The following is a 23,873-nucleotide window of genomic DNA, read 5'->3' on the forward strand; positions in this document are numbered from 1 at the left end:
TTCTATTTTCTAATATTGCCAATGGTTCGCATTTGGAAGAAAGCACATGGTTGCAGGTTACTTTCAAGAGTATATGAAAATACTGAGCAGTGATGTCACAAAATATATGTATACAAAGAGCATCTCTGAAAAAAACTGAAAATAATTTTGGATGCTCTATCATAACATTATCACAAACATAATAGAAAAAAAGGATATTGTTGGGCAGCTTAGAACTAAAGTTCCTTTATCTGCTGTAAAAATGTCAATACTTCATGCACGAATGGGTAAAACTTCGAAGGAAATTGCAATAAAATTTTAAGCATAATTTACTATAGAATTTTTTGGAACAATTTCCTTTTTGAAATTAAGATATTGACTGCCAAATTACTTTTAGGGATCCTGTTTTTTTTTCCAAACAGTTTCACTCGCTTGAGCACGTCATACAAGTTTATCAAATGAATTGAGACTTGAGCTTGAAAAGGCTCATTTTTTTGGTGAGGGGGGGCTGTATACACAGATATGATTCAAACAAAATAAAATGAAGTCCTGTTTGGTTACAGACATGGATCATAACAGACATTTAATGTAGCCAAGTATGATATCAAGTGTAGATTCTGCTGGTATTTTGGTAACATATTTATGTAGATCTTACTTGTGAAACAGATACATGGATGTATTCCATTTTGATAACTTTATTTATTCACGAGAAACAGTAAGGAATGACACAATCAGTCATCATAAATATTCAGAAAAGGGCAAATAATACCTTGAAACCACAGGAAAAATAATGAAGTCAGGATTGTCTTACATTAATGATTGTACAGAACATACTTGATACACACATTTAAAACAAAATAAATACCGACAAGAAATTGATACATACATGTAACTTACAGCTTTTGAAATAGGCAACATGATTTGTGTAGACAAGGCATTGTATACCAAAGAACCATATTACATCACACACTTTGATAGGAATGGGCAAAAAACCCTTATAAATAAGCAGTAATACCATTCAATGTTTCCTAGATAGAAAGTCATATTGTATATCAATGTACACAAAAAATAAATCACACATTCTAATATTGGAATGAGGCGAATCTGAAGACTTCCATTAGAGGCATTTCTCCAAAATATTTTGTAAATACATGCACAGGCAGTTATTTGCATAAATATCTTAATGTATACAAACATTTGACCTCACTTTTTGCTCCTGTTAGGAATAATCACGGTAGACAAAATAGAATAAACATACCCTGAGAAAAAAGCACAACCATCTCCAACACTCTTTTTTAAATGAAAGAGTCCCATATAAACACGAGGTATTCAGCTGTCATACAAAACAATATCTGAGAAGTTTTTATGGATCATGGTGCTGTTTCGAAATAGAAAAGATTTTGTGATTCTTGAAATCTTTCACCCCCAAAATCTTCTCTTTTTTAATGTTAAGTACTTGGGAGTATTTGATATTAATAATCTAATTGATAAAAGCAATGAAAGACAGTACACACAATGACACTTCTCTTGTAATGAATCCCACTGTTTGATAGTTGAGCTAACTTTTATGAATTTGGATCATCCCACTGTTTACTGAACAAACTTAGATGTATTTGGATCATTTTTGAAAACTCACAAGGTGATAGAACTAGGGAATGAAATCTGAATTGTGCTTCCACTGTTCACTAATACCAAAAGCCTTAAAATAATTAGTCTTTGATTTCATATATTAGTAATTTGTCCTTGATTTCATGTATTACTAGTAATTGAACTTGTGTCCATCAGGTGATTAGACATATTCATCGAACACCAATAAAGCACAATACAAATGTGAATATATTTTGCCATTTTATGATGGGAAAGTCGCATGCCTGTTCTGTTTTTCTGGCCGTGTATTTAATCAACCTCCTCAATGGTGGGGCCACCACCGGTACCACTGTCTCCACCGGGCATACCACCAGGCATACCGCCGGGCATACCGCCAGGCATACCACCAGGCATGCCACCTGGCATACCACCAGGAGCACCGCCTGCAGCTTGGTACATCTTGGTGATAATTGGTGTACAGACACCTTCTAGTTCCTTTTGTTGGTGCTCAAACTCATCCTTCTCGGCAGTCTGTGATTAAAAAATAAAATAAGAGATGGTTGGTGTACTGCTTTTTTTCTAAGACCACTGCATAACTTTTGTTATTCTAGGACCACTATTTCTAGAATGACTCCTACAACTTAAACACCATTCTCACTACCTTCCTAAAACTTGTTTACTGGAAACTAGTTTAATGTGTAATGAGAACGGTCAAAGCAATCCTCCAAACCTGTTCAGAACAGCACCTTGCGGTGTAGTTTCCAAGATAGCTTTGCCTCGTTAAACTGGTTTTAGCGTGAGGAGGCAACTGTTCTTTGGGAAGCAATCTTCGCATATTTTTAGCACACTATCCCACAGTGTGTGTCGGATGCCTACACTGCGATTTCAAATTTCACGCAAAACGTGTCGCCCTGCTGAGAGCATTCCCAGAGCAGCAAGATCGCTTTACATTAAGTGATTTTGAAAACCACTTTCGTGTGATCAAGTGGGAATGCTAGCGAAGCAATCTTCCAGACTGGTTTCCTGAACTGGTTTCCAGTAAACTAGTTTTAGAAAGCGTAATGAGAATGGTCGCTAGGCATACAAGAACCAAGTTTGAAGTTGATCCGTCAAAAAATTGTGACACTAGAAAGAGCCATTTCATGAATTTGTATATAACATCTATACCTCCCCAAATCTACTAAATCTCGAACTACGCATGTATGAACCACATTTCAGGTTGATCTGTCACTAAGAGTTATTACATGACCTTGTCACCCATGCATCTACTCAGCTCATCATTGCTTCCCTATGCATACATGGACCAAATGTGAAGGTGATCCTTCCAACAGTCTTTGAATTATAACAAGAACTTATCCTTTCATTTTTGTTCTCGATACCCTTAAAAAAATATAATTCCTCCCGCTTGCATAAATGAGCCAAGTATGAAGTTGATCCTTTAACAGTTCTTGGAATATTGTGAAAACAAAAACAAATGGATTACCTCAATACATAAAGGGTGTAGTAATACAACAACACACTAACCTGGTTGGAGTCCAGCCAATCCAATACTTCCTTGCACTTGTCAAGGATCTTAGTCTTGTCTTCTTCTGGAACCTTGTCCTTGATCTTCTCATCTTCCATGGTGCTCTTCATGTTGTAAGCATAGCTCTCAAGGGCATTCTTTGCTGCAATCTTTTCTTTCACCTTCTCGTCATCTTCCTTGTACTTCTCAGCCTCTGCAACCATCCTCTCAACCTCTTCTTTCGAAAGACGATCTAAAGAATGAATAGGAAGAGATGTATAAGATACCTGAGATGTGGCAGAATTACCTTTCGAGCCCATTTCAAGGTTAGGCACTTTTTTCTCTTTTTCCCCCATTCTTTGGTCCGCTGCACTATCCGGAGTAACTAGATGAAATGTTTTGGTATGCACATAACAGACCCTTGCAGGGTCCACCTCCCATAGTATAACACAAGTCCAACTCAAAAGTGTCTAAGCACAATAGCACAAGATGATTCCAAACTGGAAATAGCTTATCTCAACCTGGGAAACATGCCATTCTTCTCATCTCTGCCATACCTTAACTAATCTAGATATTGACCAAATAAACAGTAATTCTTAGATCATGGGCAGTGGAAAGAAACCATAAGACTTAAAAAAATAAGATTAATTCTTAAAAATCATTCTGCATGACATTCAAAAGTTTTATTTCACAATATGTGGTGTACGTTCACACATGTCACATCTACATGCCCAATTTCTGAGAAACAGATTATAGTCTGCATCTCTGCGAACATGAAGCCTTAAGATATTTATAATTTCAGCCTCTGGGATTGACTTGCAAATAAAATTTGTAACCTTAACTTTATTCTTAAAAATATTCAATTAAGCTTGAAATGTCTCTGCGGATGTGACGTGTATAGATGTGAACGGAGACAATTTGATTTCAATCTACCCCCCCAAAAAAAAAAAATCTTAGCATAACAACCAATTTATAATGACATGAATAGTACAATTGCTTAGACTAGTATAAAACAGAAACCGAACAGACTATTACATTCAAACCTTATTCTTGTGGTGAAGGGGAAAAGGGTTGAAATACGATCTGCACATTTGGGTCTCTTACTCAATATGAATTCGCAAAGCGTAATATACAGTTCAGTTCTTTTTACTGGTTTTAATCACAGGGATTGACATGAAAAAATATTCATTTTTTCCCTTAAAATTAATGCATTAGAATAGAAAGATTTTGGATGATAGTTGCATTATCAAAATTACAGGTATTCATCTCCAGGGGAGTTCATCAGGGGGCACTCTCTTTTCATCCGAACATGTGATCTTCTTTAATGAGGGCAAACATAAGTGTTGTTATATTGACCCAATACCAACTTAAGAGGGGGGGGGAGGTAATTCAACCCTTTCTCTGAATGTGATTTGTGATTGCCTGACAATCTATATCACCCAGTATCACAATATGACAAAGGAATTTTCTCAGTATCTTCAAGTGACAACTTCTGTAATCTTCTTAATCCTTGGGACGGCATGTCAGAAGATCGTAATAATGTACATACCTCTATCATTGGTGATGGTGATTTTGTTCTCTTTGCCAGTACTCTTATCCACTGCAGATACATTCAGGATACCATTGGCATCAATGTCAAAGGATACATCGATCTGGGGGACTCCCCTAGGTGCTGGTGGGATTCCAGCCAGCTCAAACTTCCCAAGTATATTCTGACAGGAGAAAAAGTCAAGACATAATGCATTAATTCTTGTGTTATCATGGGAGACCTCTGGCCCCATAATACCAGTGAGGTCTCAAAAGGGCCTTGTATCCCATCATGTTCCAGTCAACCACCAGAAGTTGATTGCCATACTTATGACTATTTCTCGCTTGTGGTGAGTCTCACTGGACCAATGCGAAATGAATTGTTACTTAAACTATAACTTCTTAAACCCTGGCGCCAACCCGAAAATTAGCAATGAAACCTTGGCACAGAAATACCAGAAATCCAAGAGGCTTAGAGGACAAAGAAATGACAAAAAAAGTGCAACCAGAATCTTGGTATGGTTGGCCAAGCCATTAAAAGTACTAAATTTGCAACTGTATAACAATTTTCATTCAAGTAGGATAAACTTACATTGTCTTTGGTCATTACACGCTCGCCTTCGTAGACTTGGATGAGCACACCTGGCTGGTTATCAGCATAGGTTGTGAATGTTTGTGTCTGCTTCGTTGGGATGGTTGAATTCCTCTTGATCAGAGAGGTCATGACCCCACCAGCTGTCTCGATACCCATGGATAGTGGGGCAACATCAAGAAGTAGAAGACCTGAAACTTCTTCAGACTTGTCACCAGAGAGGATAGCAGCTTGGACAGCTGTAATCAATGTGAAATAAGATTTGAATAATGAAACTAAAAGGATTATCACTCTTCACAATCAAAATTCCTGCCTCCAAGGGTGTATGGTTAAAAGATTTTATTAAATGAATTATTAAAATTTCACAATGAAGTTTAAGGACCGAGCAATCGCCAACTTTTAGTTTCAAGTCTAGCTAAATTTTTTAGACTAAATTTGTGACACTAGAGTATGCAGTTACAAAGAAATGCATTATGAAAATTCATGTCAGATAAAAAATTGCTGAAAAATGTGACTTCTTATACAAAGTCAATAGAAAACCGTTTTCAGCTAAAATGTATAAATGAGCAATCATTTTTACAATTACAGACGAAAGTCATCTAAATAATTGCTATTCATGGCTGAAATAATATCGCCAATGAGTGTTGTTGAAAAAAAAAAGATTAAAAAGTTGATAAAAAAACAAAGAACCAAAAATATACATAAGAAACTGAAGTAAAGAAATCAGAAGTGGTTTATCCCGGTGTTGTAGTGGTGTGCCCTCACACTAAAGGCATGGTATATGCTACATCATTATGTACAGAAACACACCTGCACCATAGGCTACAGCCTCGTCTGGGTTGATGCTCTTGTTGAGTTCCTTTCCATTGAAGAAATCTTGCAAGAGCTTCTGGATTTTGGGGATCCTGGTTGAGCCACCAACAAGAACAATGTCATGAATTTGATTTTTGTCAAACTTTGAGTCACGGAGAGCTTTCTCGACGGGTTCCAGAGTTCCGCGGAAGAGGTCACCGTTCATCTCCTCAAATCTTGCACGTGTGATGGAGGTATAGAAGTCTATGCCTTCAAAAAGCGAGTCAATCTCGATGCTTCAGAGAAAAGGAAACAAACATGGCATTAATTTACTATCAGCAATCTCATAGTAACAGTAGCAAAGGTGATGCCCAACTCCATTTAATTAGTAGGAAATTAACCGTAACACTATGATGATTGAAAATCCATCAAGATTATATATGCAGACACTTATGTCATGTGAAATTATCCACAAATTACCATTGTTCGAATGGTTGCTGGCAATTGAATAAATTTTTTTTTGATACACACATTTAGGCACAGGTGAATGTAATGTAAAATTTTCTGGGAAAACATGGAAATCGTGAGACAAGAAATATGAGAAAGCATCATTATCACCATCATGTGACATAAGATGGGTTCAAGTAATAATTTTTAGAACGAAGCACCTACTTAGCTTGTGTAGTAGATGAGAGTGTTCTCTTGGCCCTTTCACAAGCCGTTCTCAGTCTCCTAACAGCCCTCTTGTTTGAAGTGATATCTTTCTTCTGCTTCCTCTTGAACTCTTCAATGAAAAACTTGACCATGCGGTTATCAAAATCCTCTCCTCCTAAGTGAGTGTCTCCAGATGTTGCCTTGACTTCAAAGATGCCCTCATCTATCGACAGCACAGAGACATCAAAGGTGCCACCTCCCAGGTCAAAAATCAAGACATTACGCTCCGGCTCTTCAGCAGTCTAGAAACAAAACAAATGGACATGAAATGACCTTGCTCAGATGTTTACAGTGCTTATTTTAACTGGATATAGCTATAACATCCACAAACATGAGCATGCATTGTATGATCGCATTAGCATTGCATAAATTTGCACAATGTTATAGTAGATTTTTGTTGGAAATGTAAAAATCTATATTTTCAAAATTTAGCACTCTACTAGCTATATAAAGTGAGGTAACTCAAAGGCAAAAATTATCCAGTAATTGCAGTCTCTTTAAAGTATAACTATGAATAAAATATAACAATATCTTCATGAATAAGATGACAAACTTCATTTGCATCGACTCTCTACAAACACTTACAAAAGGTGGTAGTGGAAAATGTGGGGGAGGGGGGTTGCATCAAATCAAACACCCCCCGCCCCCTCATAGAAAATGGGTCTCTTATCCAAAAAGGTTACAATTTTGTATGTTGATGTTACTGCAATCAAAAGAAAAGATTAGACTTTGCCATGCAGAAGACACAAAAATAGGTTATTCCAAGTCTGGTGATTACCTTCTTGTCCAGTCCATAAGCAATAGCAGCAGCAGTAGGTTCATTGATGATACGTAAGACGTTAAGACCAGCAATCACACCAGCATCCTTGGTTGCGTGTCTCTGAGAATCATTGAAGTATGCTGGTACTGTGACAACAGCATCTGTTACTTTCTATAAAGAAAAAAAAAAATATTTTGGAATTTGATCAGATTTACAACAATGAAAATAAATGATGAATCATACAAATCAGGGAGTTATTTTCCAGCAATTTGCTCCACTTTTTGAAGACTGTTACACAAACAGATATTTACATAGGACTTTAATACTTGAAAGCTTTTTTCTTATGACCAAAAATCTTTTAAATTTGGTGGGCAAAATTATTCACCGTTTTTCAAGAACAAATGCATGGAAAACTTTAATCAATGTGGTAATTTCAAGAAATTCTAATTTTTCAATCACTTATTCAAGAAAACAATCATACAGATCAAGCTTTGCTCAGGTTTCGAATCTTTCTTTTGAATGCTTTAATATTGAGCATGCGTACCTTTCCTAGGTATGCTTCTGCAGTCTCTTTCATCTTTACGAGGACCATGGAACTGATCTCCTCAGCATTGAAGGTCTTGGTCTCTGCTTTAAACTCCACTTGAATCTTCGGTCTTTTGCCATCCTTAACAACTGTGAAAGGCCAATGTTTCATATCTAGTTGGACATTGGTATCTGTGAAGTCCCGACCAATGAGACGCTTTGCATCTGTTGAGGTATGCAGGGGGAAAAACCATTCATTTACATGTACACCAACATTTAGGCTTAAAAAATATGCTTTCTATCAGGCCCTTCCAACAGTTTTCATGATCAGGGCCCTGTTGAATATCATGGTTAATTTTGCCATGCAATGCTTGATTTTGATAGGCTGTTGAATTTTGGTCAGTATTACCAATCGTAGTTATCATAATAGTAACTCTTTATGCAATGGGGCCTAGAAGTCAATTTGGACATTACAATTTTACATAGAGTCTTAAGAAAATTTTCAATTCATGTTATTCGAACATGTCTTGTGAATTCAAAATTGAATTAAGGTATGATGAAAAATGTTAGCAAAGATATGATTTTGTCATTTTACTTGTCACATTAAAAATTAAAATTCAAGCTCCATACTGGAATCAATTAAAGAATTCCAGCAAAGTTTTAGTACCTCCAATCTCCATGTAAATGTTGTACAAATTCCTGGTCGACATTCAATTGATCTGGTTTACTTCATAAGAATGTCAAAATCTAATACCACATGGGCTAAACCCATTGCCAATTGGTCAACACAACAGTTAGTCTCATACATGTCCAGTTGGTATAATTTCCCACTTCTACTCATTACCTTTAGTTTTGTCTCCTGATCTTGTTTCAAATCTAACTATGTAAACCAAGTGGTGTTAGAAATAGTGGAAATGGGTAATAGCCCAAATGAAAATTAGATAAAATGGCAAATGGGCTTAATGGCAATTAAACCAAATGGATAGTAGTCTTGGTATACAAACTGGTTAAAGACAAACTAGCATTAGATCATGTGAGATGAGGGAAAACAGAAAGTACAGTGGCAGTCAGCATTCTTTGAGTGTACTTAACACTCAAATTTACACTCGGGTCCAGAACAATAGAGTGACCAAGCCAGAACAATAGATTCACTAGACCATTTCCTTTGTTCTTGCTCGAGTGTAACATCTGAGTGTAAACTATGCTCAAAGATTGCTGACTGGGTCTGTAGATGAATTGGGTGTAGACTAATCAGCAGATTACCAAAATCAGCAGATTTTGCCACTCTATCACGTATGTTCACGGCCTCAAATCAGTGGAGCGCGCCATTGAAAGGTCTTCTCGCTTAGCCGTATTGTTAGAGACGTTCGTGAGCATCCCTTTTTTCACTCTCTAAAATGTCTGCGACATTAAAATCATAAAAACAGTGGAATCGTTAAATTTTAGTGAGGCTATGAATGTTTATCATTTACGTTAACTATCAGTTTACCAACATATACCAAATTTACAAGCACTGTGTGGGTAGACTTCGAATTATCAGTCATTTCGATGCAATCCCAAAATTGATGAAAATATAACAGAAATTTGATATAACATTGAAAAATCCTTATTTTCGAATCCCCTTAAATTTTCATTTTCTTTAAAAGCATCTTAGTACATTTTTTAGAATTTTTCATAAATGATAACGGCAGTGGATTTTGTGCTCCAGTTTTTTTAAGGAAAAGACAGGCATTTGAAATCAGGTAATTTTTTTTATATTTTCAAAAGAAAATAGTTAGATTCGAACAACTTACTAATAGTTCTCCAAAAGAAGGGTTATATTCTATTTTTTGTGTGTAAATGATACATGACGCTAAATTTTACGAGTATATCAATGCATGGGGGATAACCTTTTCCACAATGAGTTTCGTAATTGAGAGAAAAATCCAGTTATTTCCTAGCACGCGAGCCGCAGAATGATAAATTTTAGCGTGCGCACACTGGCTGATCGCCGTGTCTGCGGGGACGGATATCTAGTCCCATACTGGTGTAAGGTCATATTTTCTACGTACCTTTTCCCTTGTAATGATCACTTTGCACTTTAATGCTTAATTTTGTCACTTAATCTGTGAAAATTGATGGCTAAACGATTTTCGAAAATGCTCGGAATAAACCTGACACATGAATGATTTCATTTTCGAGAATTATTATTTCTTTCCTGAATTACTAAAAGGCAAATTTATGTCAAGATTGCATTATGTAACATACTCACATTGGACTGTATACATAGCGCATATGTGTGCGTGGGGTGTCTATAATCATCTAAATTGTGATGTAAATATAATCATATTGTAAGCAAAAATCATGATGGGTGTCATAGCAGGGGTGGATCCAGCTTTTTATAAAGGGTGGTTGGGGTGGTATGCGAGGGAGCGAAGCGACCGAGTCCAAGCGAGCGGACCGAGCGAGGGGAGAGGGTGTGGGAGGGGTGTCCCCCCCCCCTCCCACAGGAGAGAAATTTTTTGAAAATCTGTGTGTGAATATGGCGTTTTCTTGCATCTAAAACTCCACTAATTTTTGGTATAGAGGTTAAATGAATACATAGAAATAGAATAAAATTAAATTAAAAAATGGTCCGCGGATTTTTTTTTTTTTTTTTTGGGGGGGGGTTGCAACCCCCCCTCTAGATCCGCTTCTGCATAGTCTGAGTTTTCTTTGTGTAAAAGAAACAAAATACTGCATGTATGTCATTGTATGCAATGCATGGCAATTTCAATCAGTTTATATTTTTCTTTTGTTTAGTCAGCGTTTAGTCTTCAATGTACATAATTGGTTTTTTCAAGCGGTGTTAATACCAAAGAGCTCGATTCCGGCACTTCGACTAAAATTGGATATGATACAAACTATTTATTTACTGCAGCCAACGAGTTCCTGACACAATTTACTTCTTTGAATATAAATTACATTATGAATATCACCGGAACGGTTTTAAGATAAAAAAGAATTACCTTTTTTTCGCAAATGAATATACTTTACTACAGTTGTAGCTGTAAAATTACTTTGTCGTAATCCCTTCCTCTTATATATTAAGTCGCGCATCATAATTGCAAAAGTGTTTTTAATGTCCAGTTTTCAAGCCATAATACTAAAAGATTTTCACGGGCTCATTAGGCTTATTACATTAATAGATAAGATGTCAATTTAATAATTACTATGTCATTTTTAAAAATGGAATATTGACAAGTTCTATTTCGCGCTTTGGAAGAGAAATATGAACATAGTCATCATTTTCATTTGATGGCATAATGTTCTAAGGATGTCCGGGTGCTATATGTCAAAGCTCAAAGGAATATATTGAAACATATCAGCTTATTTCAAACTGTGATCCATATCCACCTATAACAATTTTCCCACAAAGTGCTTGAAATACAGAGCCTAAATTGTCCCTTTTACAGATCGGAATATCAAATATTTTAATCCCTTTTTGATAAGATAAATTGTCTGTTCGCGCTTCGCGCTGGCGGTAATTATTTAGTTGGTGGATACACATTGAGGATCACAAACATTGCCCAGAATATTTAAATTTTAGGACAAATACTTGGAAAAAAAAGCTCGCTCTTTGGTGGTACCCTTAAATATTTTTGTTGAATTTTTAACTCAATATATTGCTTTGACCGCCACCCCCTTCACACACGATTTATATATCCCCGTCTACTAACAGCTCTTTATGGAGGGGGGGGACATTTTTTTTTAATTGCAGCTCGATACTTTTATATTGCTCTCACCCCCCCCCCCCCCCGATCAGATGATAACGCCACTTGACATACGTGATTTCAATTGCCATATGCCCCAAGATCCACTGACTATTCATCTAGCTTACACATTAAAAAAAACCGGAGAGTTGTCAAACTCAACAGAAATATACAAAGAAATAACAACAAAATGACATACTATAGAAAGAAAGAATAAAAAAAATTGAGAACTTGGTAGAATAGAATGTTGAAATTTTTTACCCCCACCCCCACACCCGATCTATTACGTATTAGACAATGATATGAAATTAGGCTGATCTGCCTTTATTTGTGCACGATATTCTGAACTAAAGTCTTGATATGACCATTGACATATGGGTTATAAATTTTCATAGTTTGATCACACCATATCCATTTTAAATTCCTGGAAATTCCAGCAACAATACATGTTGTCATGGGTACGACACACATTTTCTTTATTAAAAAGTATCACGACACCAACGTTGAAACTGTGCAAAGGCCTTTAATGGCGAACTCCACTGGGTTGATACATAACCTATGGGTGATGAACATACGTGCTATGGGCTGAACAGAATGATTCATAAACAAGGATATCGTAATGCTATTTTCAATATAAATGTACATACCAAAGATTGTGTTAGTGGGATTCATGGCTGTCTGGTTCTTTGCTGCATCTCCAATCAGACGCTCAGTATCTGTGAAGGCTACATAGCTTGGAGTTGTTCTGTTTCCTTGGTCATTGGCAATGATTTCTACTTTTCCATGCTGGAATACTCCAACACATGAGTATGTTGTTCCAAGATCAATACCAACTGCTGGTCCCTTAGACATGTTTGGTTTTATTTATCTGTAATGACACGAACAATGAACATATAGGTCTACATAATACAGTGGATTGCCTCGGCAGTCTCGACTGAATTATGTGATTCAATATAGCAATGGTGCTCACTTTGAAATATAGGGGAAGGCAGGGTAAATTGAGCATAGGAGAAAGTTGAGCAACCACCCCTACGCCAAAAATGAATGAGTCAGACATTGTGGTGGTGTCATGTATTGATGACCCATTACATAACCCTTTACCCCACACATTATTTTCAACTTTGAAATAAAAAGTACTATTTTAGTGGGAAAAATAAAGATTTCAGCCATAAAAGTAAAAAAGGGTGTAAAATGGATCAGTGCTTTTAACCCACACACGTCTTTAAAAATAAATTCCAGTTTTGGTAACTATCTCAAAATGACTTTTTACAGAATCTAATATGACCACCCAAGTGTCTGTTTGTATGAATAAAAAATATGTGCCAAAGGATTCTGGGAGAAACTGTAATTGCTGAGAAGCAAAATAAGCGCAGATTCGGTCACGTCCGTCGGGTCTTTATTCCAGCAATAATAATACACTGTCCGACATGTGACTATCTGTGTTGGTGAGCTTCAGTGTGAACGTTTTTCAGCGTAGATTTCAAGATTTCACAAAGTTCAGTTTATGTAACTGTACCAGATCTAGATCCTCGATATTCTGACAATTGAGCCTGGTTTTACAGACTTTCTCATTAAATCAGTGTTTACTGCAACTACTGGCATTTCTCTTTAAATATAATAAAGAAATAAGAACAATATTGTTAGTCCAGGTATGGATCTTCATTCTTGTCATAGTCTTTCACATGATGGATGCATAAGAAATGTGTGGATGTGAAAATATCACATTAAGATCGGACTGGGGTACTTTGAGCCAGCCAACATGGGGCAAGTTGAGCCATGGCAATTTGTAAAGTATAATAAAAAAAAAAGAAACAAACCTTGAAAAGCAATTGATATGCAGGCAGAAAGGTGCAAAGTCACATGACAGTTCTTTTACTTTTAGAGGATGTTAGTATTTATAGAGAATTAGCAAGTGAAAAAGACTTGAAATAAAAAAATTGACATGCTGGTTCTTCCCGCATACAGTTGTCCTCAAAATTATTCATACCCTTGTTAATTTTTATGATTTTTTATTTTTGTGATGAAATGAATGCATTTTGTCAAGTGTGTATATCAGTTATATGTGACCAACATGTGAAAGAATAACAATACACAATTCAAGAAATTCATCATTTCAGGGTATTTTATTCATGGATTTTCAAAAAATGCCATGTTCAAAATTATTCATACCCTAGGTTTACTGAGTCCAATGTCTTTCTTTAATAGTCAATAGCATAGCCTTTGTTTCTTATGACTGCTTCTAGACGGTTCTTGTACGTGTCCACAAGCTTCCTGCATGTCTTCTGGGGGATGTTGGCCCACTCTTCCTTGGCAAAAGCCTCAAGCTGGGACAGGTTGGTCGGTTTCCTAGCCAACACTCTGGTCTTCAAGTCTCGCCACAAGTTCTCAATTGGATTCAGGTCAGGACTCTGACTTGGCCATTCGAGGACGTTGACATCATTGTCCTTGAACCATTTCTTCACTACCTTGGCGGTATGTTTTGGATCATTGTCCTGCTGGTACTTCCAATTAGGGCCAAGCTGGAGTTTCTCAGCGGATTCCTTCACGTTTTCATCAAGGATCGTGATGTAATCCTCCTTTCTCATGATTCCTTGGACCTTGACGAGGTTGCCTGTGCCACTGGAAGAGAAGCATCCCCATAGCATTATGTTTCCACCACCATGCTTGACGGTGGGCACAGTGTTCTTTGGAGTGTATGCTTCTCCTTTTTTCCTCCAGACGTATTCAACATCCATATGGCCAAATAACTCCAACTTTGTCTCATCAGACCACAGGATGGTTGACCAAAAGCTGGAATCTTGCTTTAGATGACCTTTAGCAAAGGTAGGGACAGTGATTTTCCGTTTAAAAAAATGGCCTTTTCCGTTTCAGAAAATCACAAATTCCGTTTCAGCACGTCAGAAAACGGAAATTCCGTTTCCCCATAGACGTTGTACACACGGAAAAGTGACAATTCCGTTTACACATTGAATAGCAAAATCAAAGCGCATACACTCGCACTGGCCAAAATTTGTATCTGCTACTGTACCAACAACACAATAGAATCCGTTCTAATCGGATCTATGCTGGTGTATTTAATGATTTTTCAAACTGATTTAGCATGCATACATCCTCACCTTTCACATAATTAGCATTATTTTACGGTGAAATTGAATTTCATCGATAATTTTGGGGTTTTTTGGACATCGTTATCATCAGTCAACGACTTTCGCCAATCCGCCATCTTGGATTTTAAGACCACGATATCGTGCTGTTACATCTTCAAACGTAGAGGGCAGCAACACACGACCGTGCAGTTGAGCGATCTGAAGCGATGTGAAGCTCAACCCGGCTGGCTGGCCGGGTACGATCGCGGGGTACTATCGAGTGGTACTATCGAGTGTGCTGATGTCGAGAGCAATCACGATGTGTGAATTGTCATGATTGTAGCGAAGTGAGATCGTGTTTTCTGGGGTTTTGTGGCCATTTAATATTCTCATTTTGTTGTTATTTTGGAGTAATTTCTGTTGCTATTCTGTGTATTTTGAGGGAAAATACGTTTTCCGTGATTTTCCGTTTGAAATGCCACTTTCCGTTTCAAAAGGCATTTTCCGTGAATTCCGTCCGTTTTCCGCGATCGCGGAAAATCACTGTCCCTACAAAGGCTAGGCGAGCCTCCAGATGCTTCTTCCTGAGCAGCGGGGTCTTCCGAGGCCTACGTCCATGGAGACCTCCTCTGTGCAAGACTCGCTCAATAGTGGACCGTGACACCTTCGTCCCTGCCTGGTCAAGCGTTCGAAGTAGGGCCTTGGTTGTGGTCCGGGGGTTGTTGTTGACCTCTCGGCAGATTTTCCTGGCAAGTTTGGGGGACACCTTTCTCTTCCTGCCACGCCCACAGAGGTTTTTAACAGTATTGAACTTCTTGTGCTTGTTGATAATGCTCTGCACGGTTGCCACAGGGACATCATATTGCTTCGAAATGGCCTTATAACCCTTTCCTTCAATGTGGGCACGCACAAGACGTTGCCGTAGGTCCTCACTGAGCTCCTTCTTGGCCATGATGATCAGAAACTGAGAATGACCAGAACACGTTTCCTCTATTTATAGTCTTATGGAAAGATGCTATGTGTTTGACAATAGTTTAACATTTGGTCAACAAAAAAGGTATTTAATCCATTGGAACATCTTGAAATAACTATAGGACAAAGATTAACACATTCTCAGGAAAGGAAAACAATGGATACTATGAAGAAAGAACATTTTTGTTGAGGTATTGTCAGGGGTATGAATAATTCTGAACATGAGGGAAAAATAACTTTTGGACTTATCTATTATTATGCAAATGAAGTTTAGCCAACTCATATGTGGATTTGTGCATAGCAACAAGTAGACAAAAGATACACAGGAAGTACCAACATAATAGCTTTTACAAAGGAAGAATCTAACAAAGACTGTTATTTTCAATGGGGTATGAATAATTTTGAGGACAACTGTACATTTGTAGTTTTTGTGGCATGCATGGGCATGATGGGTATTCGAATTCTTCCCAATACTGCTCTTTATTTCTTTTATCTTGCCTGGCATTGTCATAGGCCTAGGGCCTACATGATTTTAATGTTTGTTGAATATCTTTTATTTGAATTTTAATATTGTGTAATTTTATATACCAGAATGTGCAATAGATATTCTCTCAATGCCAATGGTTTTCTATGATTTCTTTCTCCCCTCTTTTCCTTTCCCCCTTTTTTTTTGAGCTACAACCATGCCAACAGAGCTCCCCATCCCCCCCCCCCGGATCCATACCGTATAACGTAAGGGCACTAGTATTCAACCCGGCATAATTCAAAGATTTTGACATATTTCCAAAAATATTTAGAAATATGGAAACTATCTTAATTTCATACCTTTGTTATCAGTAGAGGCGCTGGTCCAAAAATTGGGATTGTCCCAGAAAACAAGGATATCCTTATAAACCAATACAAATCATGTCTTGATGAATTGAGACTGTCCTTGTTTATGGGGACGTTTCTTTTTCACTTCCCCCTATGAGACAAAAACAGCAATTACGGAAAATGAGTGCTAAAAATAGATGCAGCGACCTCAATTCCCCCCAGTTCACCGTCTATTTTTCATGACTCACCATCTTCCAATAATCTTGTTATGAAACCTGATATGTTTACATTGACTAGCACACTTGATTGGTGTCGGCACTTGACAGGTCAATGAACATTCCTAGATTTCTTGTGTGAAGAAATCCTTATATTTATAAACTGTGAGACAGTCCCTGTAAACTGGGACGATCCCAATTTTCTGACCAGCGCCTCTACTGGTTATTTCCAGGGTAATCTGTTGTCGGCATTTTCTTTACAGTCGACAGATTGATAAAATTTATCAATCTGTCGACTGTATGCGCGTAGGATCGAATTATGCGCCGATGGCCTTTTGCACTGAATTGCACTAGTATTCAACCTAGTGAGGATAGATAGCAAATCTCAAAAGGGTTTATATTGGTAAATTAGATCTATGTAAGTCTCTGGCTTTGATTAATTCCCTGTTTGGTCTCATCTCAAATGGTTGAAGAAAAAAATAGGCAGTGTATACAGCCACACGCGTGTGTCTTTACCATCCAGCCACACGCGTGTGGTTATATCCAGAACACCTATCTGTGGATACCGCCACACGCCGCCAGTAATAACAGTAAAACACGTACCGCGGTATAGGTCTGACCGTCTATATCACGATCAAAATAACCTCATTTCTTCATTAAATTCTTACATTCTAAACCCCTTTGATTTCTTTAAATTGTTTCAATTTCATTCTCACCGTCTTCTTTCCTTGCTTTTCTTGTCTTGTTACAAAAGGCCGCCTGTTAAATAGCAAATTTCCACACTTTTTCTACTTGTGTCGATTCTCTACTGAATCTAGGCTATGTGCGCGTACGTACGAAACCCAAACTGTGTATGTCTACTATACTGCGCTGCGCTAACGCTGTATGGGTCTGCCACCGCGAAGGAAGCCAGAATCGACACAAGTAGAAAAAGAGAATTTGCTGTTAAACAGACGACCGTTTGTAACAAGACAAGAAAAGCAAGGAGAGAAGACGGTGAGAATGAAATTGAAACGATCTAAGGATATCAAAGGGGTTTAGAATGTAAGAATTTAATGAAGAAATGAGGTTATTTTGATCGTGATATAGACGGTCAGACATACGTGTTTTACTGTTATTACTGGCGGCGTGTGGCGGTATCCACAGATATGTGTTCTGGATATAACCACACGCGTGTGGCTGGATGGTAAAGACACACGCGTGTGGCTGTATACACTGCCAAAAAAATAATGGAAAAATAACCAGCATTTGCTCTTATGAAGTTAGAAATAAGACGGGTCTGAAATTCAGGTAAATTCTATGTTTCTATAATTTGAGGAAACTCTCCAAACGGCATGAACGGGTTGAATACTAGCTACTAGTGCCCTTACGGTATGCTTATCACGATTGTGGAATTATTACGAAGTCATATTGTGACTCTGCATTCAGTTCCGAATTCCTTCTCCTCTTTTTCGTGGGTGAGACAGTCCGGCCTCGTCATGAAGAAAATAAAATCAGATTTTACAGTTATTAGACATTGTTAGAAAGTTAGTTTAAATCTACTCGACTTAGTTAAGTTTCTCCGGCTTACAACAGATTTAAAAGTTTAAACTCCACTTGCCTTCGATTCAATGACTGAAAAACTCAAAAAGAAGAAGACTTCTCTGCTCCCAGTTGGTCCAGCGTGTTCCTTTCTTCCTGCTGCTGCCAAAAATGCTAACCCGCGTACGTGCACGTGTATCGCTGTACTACTATAATCTGTATACGGACGTGGCACATAAAATACCGGCAGCAGTTTAGAAAGATCTAGAAAGACCATTATGTAAGATCCGAGACCATCACGTGACCATAGCACGTGACTAAGTAAAGTGCCGCACGCGGTAAATTACCAATCGTTGTATACTGTTATCTTTGGTATTTTGCATTTGAGATCTATCGAGGACCGGGGGGGGGGGGGGGTGCATGATGGCCCCCCTTCTGATCTCGGCCGCCGCCATTCGCGCCGAAATTATTATATACATATATATATATATAAATATATATATATATATATATACATATATATATATATATACAGTGCGTATCAAAAAAAAGTTTACACTTTGAAAAAGCCATGGGAATTAACAAATGTACAACATGTGGGCAATTTTTTCACATATAATTATGGGTTTGGGTCTCATCTATCCAATGAAAGTAAAAATTTTGACAGAATGTTACACTTGAGTGAGCACTGTCCATTTTTGTAAAGCTCGCAGAAATCTGTTTGCGCAGAAATGCTTGTTTTCACGCTGTGTCAAGGGGAAAGGGCGAAATCAAACTTACCCTGCGAAGCATTTCTCATAAATTTTCCTAGCACTTTTAGCCAATTGACATAAAACGGATGCATTCAAGCATTTTGTAACAATTTTGCCGCCCAAATTTGAAATTTCAACACTTAGTAAGCACAACCTTTACCCTTTTTGTGCCAGCTGGATCTGAGGACATAACTGAATCTGAACAAAAGTTTATATCAGACATCTCCAGCATTTTTCACTAAGTTTTTATCATTTAAAGTTGGTTTACATTTCATTTTTCATTTAATACTTGTTTCTCCACACTTTTCCCAAGCTTGGCAATGATTAACAAAATGAAAATCAAGCCTAAGCCTTTTAAGTAAATCACAGCTCAGTGCATGTAAAGCAAATATCGTCACCATGGACTGGGTATGTGGGGGAGTGGGATGGGGCGCAATGCACTCTTCGAAGTGTTTGGACAAGGAAACAAGTTTAAAAGGTAAAAGATATCTTCAAATCAATTTTACTAACTAATTTCCACGTGTTCTTCATGATTAAGGTCTACTTTTATTCGCATAACTATTTCAAAGTTCTGCGCAAATCATTTTTCACCAACTTTTCAAAAGTAAGTGGTGCTCACTCAAGCGGAAATATTTTTCGACAGTTATATCGTCATTTGCTTAAATGGATCTGTACCAATGCTAAAATGAGGAAAAATCTTTAGGATATTACAAATATATAATTTTACAGGATTTTTTCGAAGTGTAAACTTTTTTTTGATACGCACTGTATATATATATATATATATATATACACATATATCGGACAAATTGTCACTTGATAAAGAGTTGCAGCGGCACTCGAAAGCTCGTGAACTTGTAAGCTGGTGAACACTTTTTGCGAGAGTGATCACAAATTTCCTAGAAAGCCAGTGAACCCTTTTTGCGAGAGTGATCACGAATTTCCTTGTTGACCATAGTAGATTGCGAGACAAATGAATACCCTCTAGCGATTATTTCAATCCGCAATAATGAACCTATTTAGTATACACATATATGTGAAGAGATTAGTTGCAAAAGGGGTTAGGTCCACTTTGGACCATTCCGAGAAAAACATGTTTTTTATTCTCACTTATTGCAATGTTCTTATGAGAAACCAATTTGTCGATGTACTCTATCATGTGAACATAAGATTGGGTATGAAAGAAATCTACCTTTCTTCATTTTTTTCTGTGTGTTTTTGTTAATTATCATTGTGGACCTAACCCCTTTTGCGAGCAAACTGAAATGAATACAGAAAACAATACGATTTATGAAAAATTGACCTAACTCCTTTTGACAAATGAGTTTTTCAGAAGAGTTTGGTTTCAAAAGGGGCTAGGTCCACTCCAAGAAAATCATTTTTTAATTCTCCCATATTCATGATATTGCAATATTCCTATGCGAAACTAAATTGTCATGATACCCTACCACAAGAACCTAAAATTGGGTATAAAAGAAATCTCACTGTCTTCATATTTTTTAAGATATTCTTTTCCAAAAAATTCTGTGTGGACCTAACCCCTTTTGCAACTAAACTGAAATGAACCTAACCCTTTTGAAAAAAAAGTGATTCTTCTTTGCTATTTTAGTCTTTTTAATGGGAATTTCAACTTTTCTTTGTTATCATCTTACAGAGCTACTAGACGAAATCTATACATTAATTGAGACATAAAAATCCGTACCCACCCCCAAAAATCGGATGTGAAATAAATAAGTTATGCCATTTTAAAATTTCGATTATTATTCACAAAACAATTATATGCACAAATTAAATTTGATGAAAAATTGACCTAACCCCTTTTGCAAGTTTGCAAGTGAGCTCTTATATATATATATTTACAGCCTGCTATGTGCAGTATCTTTTAATCTGTTATAATGATAATAATGAGACTTGGAAAGCGCCAAATCCACTCTGTATAGTGCTCAAAGCGCATAAAGAGCTAAGAGTTAAATAGCAAAGTTTTTAGATTTTTGAAAGTTTCGACAGAGGTACATTTTTTTATGTCTTCAGGAAGGCTATTCCACAAAGTGGGGCATGCAGAAAGAACTTAGATTTTTTCCTCTGCCATATTTACACTGAACCGTTTTATAACCTTGCTTCAGGATTTCAAATTTCCATTTTTATTATTAACTTCGCTCCTTTCACCCACGCACTATTTATTTTTTTTTAGCAAAGCAAAGAACAAAAAGTAAATATTACAGGATAATATACATAATACATGCACTACTTTTTATAAATATAAATGTAAGTAACACCCATGAGAATAGATGGAAATGAAACGTGGTGACCTACTAAAAAGCTTAGCTTGTAGACCATAGGCCACCAGAATATTAAAAAACTTACATTAGCAATCATTTAAAACATAGAACAAGCAAACAAAAAATTGTAGTAACCAAGGTAAATATATATATATATATATTTACAAAAGATACACTAAAAAGTAACAAAAGTGAAATGCAGAATGCAAACAAATCCTATTAGACCTAAACTATAAGAATCTAAAATTCAAAAAGAAGAAAGAAAATAAGAAAAAAGGCAGAGATAATTGTGGAAAGAATATATTTAATATTTAATAGAATATTTTGTCAATTATTTCTGTTATCATTAAACATCATTAAAACATGTTGTTTTCTTGTAACAACTGCTATAAATTTTTTTCCTCAAAAAAAGAATGTAACATGTATACTTCCCACTTTGTATTTGTATGGGTGTGTTTCTTTGTTGTGTTTTTGTGGCAGTGTGTGGGGTGTGGGATGGGGGAGAATCACGGAAATGAAGTTTATTTCCGGTGTGGAGAACAAATACATCCCAAAGTACATGCAGGAATCTGCAGTGGCGGACCGTGACCACGAGGAGACAAAGCATTGGGGGGGGGGGGCACGGCATTGTTCACAAACAATGCAGGCCCCCCCCCCAATGCTTTGTCTCCACCGGGTCACGGTCCGCTACTGGGAATTATACTCGACGTGTCGGCTAGCTCAGCCACCGGAGAATTCTATTGTTAATAGATAATCCTAGCTCAATACTCTTTTTATTGGCTGTTACTGATTTCTACCTATAGACAATACGTATCAAACCCGGGGGGGGGGGGCACTTCCATTCACGAGTGGATACTATGCGCGACCATGGGGTATCGAAAAGCACCCTAAACACGTAATTTCCATATTCTGAAAATGCACCCCTTAACAATGATTGGCGTGTGAAACCCTACCCTTAACAAGTATTGGAAATAAAACGATACTCTTGGCAAGTATTCCCTGAAATGATCCCCTAAACAAGTACAGCGGTTTTACCTTTACACACCATTTGGCTTAGTACGGCCCCACCTTCTACACCTCGCGCAATTGGACTCTAAACACGTAGTGTTGGGGGGAAAGGACATCCTTTATAAAACATTTTAATTTTGTTTTATCATTTGACCCTAAATACGTAGCTTTCCTAGCGAAATAGATACCCTTTTAAAATTATTTTTTGTGTTTTTGACACCCTTATCATGTTACGTACGTAACGTGCCCTATCGTGAAAAGGACATCCTTTTTACGTGTTTTTTTTTGGTCGCGCATGGTATCCACTCGATACTCTTGGCAAATATTCCCTGAAATGAACCCCTAAACAAGTACAGGAATGTTTTATTGTTACGGGTCCTTCGGTCGTCGGCTTTACCTTGTTTGGTCAAGTACGACCCCATCTACACCTCGCGCAAAAAGGACTCTAAACACGTAGTGTTGGGGCAAAAGGACATCCATTATAAAACATTCTACATGTAATTTTGTTTTATCATCCCCGCAAATTCGACCCTAAACACGTAATTTTCCTAGCGAAATAGATACCCTATTTTCATTATTTTTGTGTTTTTGACACCCTTATCACGTTACGTACGTAACGTGCCCTATCGTGAAAAGGACATCCTTTTTACGTGTTTTTTTGGTCGCGCATGGTATCCACTCGTCAATGTAAGTGGCCCCCCGGGGTATCAAAGCAATATACGGGTCATGTCCTCTGAAAAGGAGAAATAACAAATCTACAAAAAAGGCCCACACAAAATAAATCCTATCGACGAACATGCAGGGGCCCTGACCAGGCCGGGGCCACAAAAAAAAGGCCCTAAGAGATTAAAGATAAATCTACATGTTTGAGATTTCAATATCACATGTATGTCGCACATGATGTTCATTGATCATAAAAGCAACTTGAAAAGTAAAGAGATTTTTTAGTTTCGAGATCTTTCTCCGGGGCTGTCCATGCACTAGTACAGTATATGAACGTGAGACCCCATCACTCACTCACTAGTTCGCTCACTCACTCCCGCTATTTCTTTTGTATTTTATTACATGAAATGTGAAATATTCCCATTTCCCCCATTGTCCTGTGAAACATAGTTTTATTTCGCCTTGAACATGTGGAATTATCATTGTTTAGCGTTTTATGGTTCAGTCCGAAGCTGATCTTTCTTGTCAAATTTGTAAAAATTGAAACATTGAAAAACAAACAATTAAAAGAAATATAGAGTGAGGGACATTATCGATTCTCTCATTGTGCATAACTATTTTGTGAAAAATAAGCGAAACTTTAAAATGTCATAATTTTTTTATTTTACATCTGATTTTGATGAAATTTTCAGCACTATGCTCGTCTTATTTTCTCTATTGATTCAAGTCAACATTTCTGAGCCGGTGGACTTGCTTTTATCAGGGATATCCCTGCTTTTATCGTCACACTCGATCGTCACCCGATGCGCGTCTCCGATCTTGTCAGCATGTTTGTAATGTTGCATGCATATCC

At 37.2% G+C, this 23,873-nt stretch overlaps 1 protein-coding gene across 2 annotated transcripts; it reads right to left on the reverse strand.

Moving 5' to 3' along the window:
• Window positions 1-541: 541 nt before the first annotated feature.
• On the reverse strand, window positions 542-18,519 carry LOC121411122 (heat shock cognate 71 kDa protein-like). Of its 2 annotated transcripts, XR_005969426.1 has the most exons (11): window positions 18,398-18,519; window positions 12,359-12,579; window positions 8,000-8,205; window positions 7,474-7,626; window positions 6,654-6,937; window positions 6,000-6,277; window positions 5,190-5,428; window positions 4,620-4,782; window positions 3,091-3,323; window positions 1,572-2,097; window positions 542-1,527 (listed from the first exon to the last, which is right to left on the reverse strand). XR_005969426.1 is itself a non-coding variant. In XM_041603648.1 (10 exons), exons 2-10 carry the CDS (start codon window positions 12,561-12,563, stop codon window positions 1,876-1,878), a joined length of 1,983 nt encoding a protein of 660 aa, XP_041459582.1. In that variant the 5' UTR covers window positions 12,564-12,579; window positions 18,398-18,519; the 3' UTR covers window positions 542-1,875. The 2 variants fall into 2 exon arrangements, 1 of the variants encoding a protein (XP_041459582.1); XM_041603648.1 differs by having other exon boundaries at window positions 542-2,097.
• Between the last annotated feature and the right edge of the window lie 5,354 nt (window positions 18,520-23,873).

The sequence above is a fragment of the Lytechinus variegatus genome, chromosome 3 (genome assembly GCF_018143015.1).
Source record: "Lytechinus variegatus isolate NC3 chromosome 3, Lvar_3.0, whole genome shotgun sequence".
Taxonomy (NCBI): domain Eukaryota; kingdom Metazoa; phylum Echinodermata; class Echinoidea; order Temnopleuroida; family Toxopneustidae; genus Lytechinus; species Lytechinus variegatus.

Excerpts from the sequence above, each read along its gene's own strand:
- LOC121411122 (XM_041603648.1), bottom strand. The coding sequence starts at position 12,563 with ATGTCTAAGGGACCAGCAGTTGGTATTGATCTTGGAACAACATACTCA. Across the intron at positions 6,278-6,653 it reads TCATCTACTACACAAGCTAA|CATCGAGATTGACTCGCTTT; the intron begins GTAGGTGCTTCG and ends TTTTCTCTGAAG. Across the intron at positions 4,783-5,189 it reads GTGTAATGACCAAAGACAAT|AATATACTTGGGAAGTTTGA; the intron begins GTAAGTTTATCC and ends TTCTCCTGTCAG.